This window comes from Oncorhynchus keta, unplaced genomic scaffold (genome assembly GCF_023373465.1).
Source record: "Oncorhynchus keta strain PuntledgeMale-10-30-2019 unplaced genomic scaffold, Oket_V2 Un_contig_18477_pilon_pilon, whole genome shotgun sequence".
Taxonomy (NCBI): Eukaryota; Metazoa; Chordata; class Actinopteri; order Salmoniformes; family Salmonidae; genus Oncorhynchus; species Oncorhynchus keta.
Window position 1 is genome coordinate 1,380 of NW_026280940.1, and position 6,356 is coordinate 7,735.

At 45.2% G+C, this 6,356-nt stretch overlaps 1 protein-coding gene across 1 annotated transcript; it reads right to left on the reverse strand.

Annotated features, from left to right (window-relative positions):
• Positions 1-534: 534 nt before the first annotated feature.
• On the reverse strand, positions 535-6,291 carry LOC127920137 (prisilkin-39-like; the record flags this gene model as incomplete). The annotated part of the gene is made up of 3 exons (XM_052503935.1): positions 6,286-6,291; positions 5,190-5,943; positions 535-696 (listed from the first exon to the last, which is right to left on the reverse strand). Coding segments are annotated over exons 1-3 (922 nt in total), but the record flags the coding sequence as incomplete, so codon positions are not given.
• Between the last annotated feature and the right edge of the window lie 65 nt (positions 6,292-6,356).

The following is a 6,356-nucleotide window of genomic DNA, read 5'->3' on the forward strand; positions in this document are numbered from 1 at the left end:
CTCACTGTACTGACCATAACCCTCACAAACTTACCATAACCCTCACTGTACTGACCATAACCCTCACTGTACTGACCATAACCCTCACTGTACTGACCATAACCTCACTGTACTGACCATAACCCTCACTGTACTGACCATAATCCATAACCCTCACTGTACTGAAACTGTTACCATAACCCTCACTGTACTGACCATAACCCTCACAAAACTTACTGACCATAACCCTCACTGTACTGACCATAATAACCATAACCCTCACTGACCATATCCTCACTGTACTGACTGACCATAACCCTCACTGAACTGACCATAACCCTCACTGAAAAACCATAACCCTCACTGTACTGACCATAACCCTCACTGTACTGACCATAACCCTCAAAACTACCATAACCCTCACTGTACTGACCATAACCCTCACTGTACTGACCATAACCCTCACTGTCTGACCATAACCCTCACTGTACTGACCATAACCCTCACTGTACCATGACCATAACCCTCACTGTACTACCTAACCATAACCCTCACTGTACTGACCATAACCCTCACAAAACTTACCATAACCCTCACTGTACTGACCATAACCCTCACAGTACTGACCATAACCCTCACAAAACTTACCATAACCCTCACTGTACTGACCATAACCCTCACTGTACTGACCATAACCCTCACTGTACTGACCATAACCTAACCCTCACATACTGACCATAACCCTCACTGTACTGACCAACCCTCACTGTACTGACCATAACCCTCACTAAACTCATAACCATGACCCTCACTGTACTGACCATAACCATAACCCTCACTGTACTGACCATAACCCTCACAAAACTTACCATAACCCTCACTGTACTGATCATAACCATAACCCTCACTGTACTGACCATAACCATAACCCTCACTGTACTGATCATAACCCTCACTGTACTGACCATACCCTCACTGTACTGACCATAACCCTCACTGTACTGACCATAACCCTCACAAAACTGACCATAACCCTCACTGTACTGACCATAACCCTCACAAAACTGACCATAACCCCATAACCCTCACTGTACTGACCATAACCCTCACTGTACTGACCATAACCCTCACTGTACTGACCATAACCCTCACTGTAACCCTGACCATACTGACCATAACCCTCACAAAACTTACCATAACCCTCACTGTACTGATCATAACCAAAACCCTCACTGTACTGACCATAACCATAACCTCACTGTACTGATCATAACCATAACCCTCACTGTACTGACCATAACCCTCACTGTACTGACCATAACCATAACCCTCACTGTACTGACCATAACCATAACCCTCACTGTACTGACCATAACCATAACCCTCACTGTACTGACCATAACCCTCACAAAACTTACCATAACCCTCACTGTACTGACCATAACCCTCACTGTACTGACCATAACCCTCACTGTACTGACCATAACCCTCACTGTACTGACCATAACCATAACCCTCACTGTACTGACCATAACCCTCAAAACTTACCATAACCCTCACTGTACTGAACATAACCCTCACTGTACTGACCATAACCATAACCATAACCCTGTACTGATCATAACCATAACCCTCACTGTACTGACCATAACCCTCACTGTACTGACCATAACCCTCACTGTACTGACCATAACCCTCACAAAACTGACCATAACCATAACCCTCACTGTACTGACCAACCCTCACTGTACTGACCATAACCCTCACTACTGACCATAACCCCCCCACTGTACTGACCATAACCTCACTGTACTGACCATAACCCTCACTGTACTGACCATAACCATAACCCTCACTGTACTGACCATAACCCTCACTGTACTGACCATAATAACCATAACCCTCACTGTACTGACCATAACCCTCACTGTACTGACCATAACCATACCCTCACTGTACTGACCATAACCCTCACTGTACTACCATAACCATAACCCTCACTGTACTGACCATAACCCTCACAAAACTTACCATAACCCTCACTCACTGAACATAACCCTCACTGACCATAACCCTCACTGTGGCCATAACCCTCTGACCATAACCCTCACTGTACTGACCATAACCCTCACTGTACTGACCATAACCCTCACTGTACTGACCATAACCCTCACTGTACTGACCATAACCCTCACTAACTTACCATAACCCTCACTGTACTGACCATAACCCTCACTGTACTGACCATAACCATAACCCTCACTGTACTGACCATAACCCTCACTGTACTACCATAACCATAACCCTCACTGTACTGACCATAACCCTCACTGTACTGACCATAACCCTCACTGTACTGACCATAACCCTCACTGTACTGACCATAACCCTCACTGACCATAACCCTCACTCTGACCATAACCCTCACTGTACTGACCATAACCTCACTGTACTACCATAACCATAACCCTCACTGTACTGACCATAAACCCCTCACAAAACTTACCATAACCCTCACTGTACTGACCATAACCCTCACTGACCATAACCTCACCTCACCACTGACCATAACCCTCACTGACCATAATCCCTCACAAAACTTACCATAACCCTCACTGTACTGACCATAACCCTCACTGTTCTACCATAACCATAACCCTCACTGTACTGACATAATCACAAAACTTACCATAACCCCTCACTGTACTGACCATAACTGTACTGACCATAACCCTCCTGTACACAAACCCTCACTGTTCTGACCATAACCCTCACTGTACTGATCATAACCAAAACCCTCAATGTACTGACCATAATAACCATAACCCTCACTGTACTGATCATAACCATAACCCTCACTGTACTGACCATAACCATAACCCTCACTGTACATAACCATAACCCTCACTGAACTGACCATAACCATAACCCTAACCACTGTACTGACCATAACCATAACCCTCACTGTACTGACCATAGCCCTCACTGTACTACTGTACTACCATAACCCTCACTGTACTGACTCACTGTACTGACCATAACCCTCACTGTTCTGACCATAACCCTCACTGAACTGACCATAACCCTCACTGTACTGCCATACATTTACATTTACATTTAAGTCATTTAGCAGACGCTCTTATCCAGAGCGACTTACAAATTGGTGCATATTGGTGCATACACCTTATGACACCTTATGACATCCATAACCATAACCCTCACTGTACTGACCATAACCATAACCTCACTGTACTGACCATAACCATAACCCTCACTGTACTGACCATAACCCTCACAAAACTTACCATAGCCCTCACTGTACTACCATAACCCTCACTGTACTTACCATAACCCTCACTGTACTGACCATAACCTCACTGAACGGACCATAACCCTCACTGTACTGACCATAACCGTCACTGTACTGACCATAACCCTCACTGTACTGACCATAACCCTCACTGTACTGACCATAACCCTCACTGTACTACCATAACCATAACCTCACTGTACTGACCATAACCCTCACAAAACTTACCATAACCCTCACTGTACTGACCATAACCCTTACTGTACTGACCATAACCCTCACTGTACTGACCATAACCCTCACTGTACTGACCATAACCCTCACAAAACTTACCATAACCCTCACTGTACTGACCATAACCCTCACTGTACTGACCATAACCCTCACTGTTCTGACCATAACCCTCACTGTACTGACCATAACCATAACCCTCACTGTACTGACCATAACCCTCACAAAACTTACCATAACCCTCACTGTACTGATCATAACCAAAACCCTCACTGTACTGACCATAACCATAACCCTCACTGTACTGATCATAACCATAACCCTCACTGTACTGACCATAACCCTCACTGTTCTGACCATAACCCTCACTGTACTGACCATAACCCTCACTGAACTGACCATAACCATAACCCTCACTGTACTTACCATAACCCTCACTGTACTGACCATAACCCTCACTGTACTGACCATAACCCTCACTGTTCTGACCATAACCCTCACTGAACTGACCATAACCCTCACTGTACTGCCATAACCATAACCCTCACTGTACTGACCATAACCCTCACAAAACTTACCATAACCCTCACTGTACTGATCATAACCAAAACCCTCACTGTACTGACCATAACCATAACCCTCACTGTACTGACCATAACCCTCACTGTTCTGACCATAACCCTCACTGAACTGACCATAACCCTCACTGTACTGCCATAACCATAACCCTCACTGTACTGACCATAACCCTCACAAAACTTACCATAACCCTCACTGTACTGATCATAACCAAAACCCTCACTGTACTGACCATAACCATAACCCTCACTGTACTGATCATAACCATAACCCTCACTGTACTGACCATAACCCTCACTGTTCTGACCATAACCCTCACTGTACTGACCATAACCCTCACTGAACTGACCATAACCATAACCCTCACTGTACTTACCATAACCCTCACTGTACTGACCATAACCCTCACTGTACTGACCATAACCCTCACTGTTCTGACCATAACCCTCACTGTACTGACCATAGCCCTCACTGTACTACTGTACTACCATAACCCTCACTGTACTGACTCACTGTACTGACCATAACCCTCACTGTTCTGACCATAACCCTCACTGAACTGACCATAACCCTCACTGTACTGCCATACATTTACATTTACATTTAAGTCATTTAGCAGACGCTCTTATCCAGAGCGACTTACAAATTGGTGCATATTGGTGCATACACCTTATGACACCTTATGACATCCATAACCATAACCCTCACTGTACTGACCATAACCATAACCCTCACTGTACTGACCATAACCCTCACAAAACTTACCATAGCCCTCACTGTACTACCATAACCCTCACTGTACTTACCATAACCCTCACTGTACTGACCATAACCCTCACTGAACGGACCATAACCCTCACTGTACTGACCATAACCGTCACTGTACTGACCATAACCCTCACTGTACTGACCATAACCCTCACTGTACTGACCATAACCCTCACTGTACTACCATAACCATAACCCTCACTGTACTGACCATAACCCTCACAAAACTTACCATAACCCTCACTGTACTGACCATAACCCTTACTGTACTGACCATAACCCTCACTGTACTGACCATAACCCTCACTGTACTGACCATAACCCTCACAAAACTTACCATAACCCTCACTGTACTGACCATAACCCTCACTGTACTGACCATAACCCTCACTGTTCTGACCATAACCCTCACTGTACTGACCATAACCATAACCCTCACTGTACTGACCATAACCATAACCCTCACTGTACTGACCATAACCCTCACAAAACTTACCATAACCCTCACTGTACTGATCATAACCAAAACCCTCACTGTACTGACCATAACCATAACCCTCACTGTACTGATCATAACCATAACCCTCACTGTACTGACCATAACCCTCACTGTACTGACCATAACCATAACCCTCACTGTACTGACCATAACCATAACCCTCACTGTACTGACCATAACCCTCACTGTACTGACCATAACCCTCACTGTACTGACCATAACCCTCACTGTACTGACCATAACCCTCACTGTACTGACCATAACCCTCACTGTACTGACCATAACCCTCACTGTACTGACCATAACCATAACCCTCACTGTACTGATCATAACCATAACCCTCACTGTACTGACCATAACCCTCACTGTACTGACCATAACCCTCACTGTACTGACCATAACCCTCACTGTACTGACCATAACCCTCACTGTACTGATCATAACCATAACCCTCACTGTACTGACCATAACCCTCACTGTACTGACCATAACCCTCACTGTACTGACCATAACCATAACCCTCACTGTACTGACCATAACCATAACCCTCACTGTACTGACCATAGCCCTCACTGTACTACCATAACCCTCACTGTACTGACCATAACCCTCACTGTACTGACCATAACCCTCACTGTACTGACCATAACCCTCACTGAACGGACCATAACCCTCACTGTACTGATCATAACCATAACCCTCACTGTACTGACCATAACCCTCACTGAACGGACCATAACCCTCACTGAACGGACCATAACCCTCACTGAACGGACCATAACCCTCACTGAACGGACCATAACCCTCACTGAACGGACCATAACCCTCACTGAACGGACCATAACCCTCACTGAACGGACCATAACCCTCACTGAACGGACCATAACCCTCACTGAACGGACCATAACCCTCACTGTACTGCCATAATGGTTTCTGATATTTAGCTCTTTGTGGTATAAAACGATGTCCTTTCTCTCCTGTGTGAAGAAG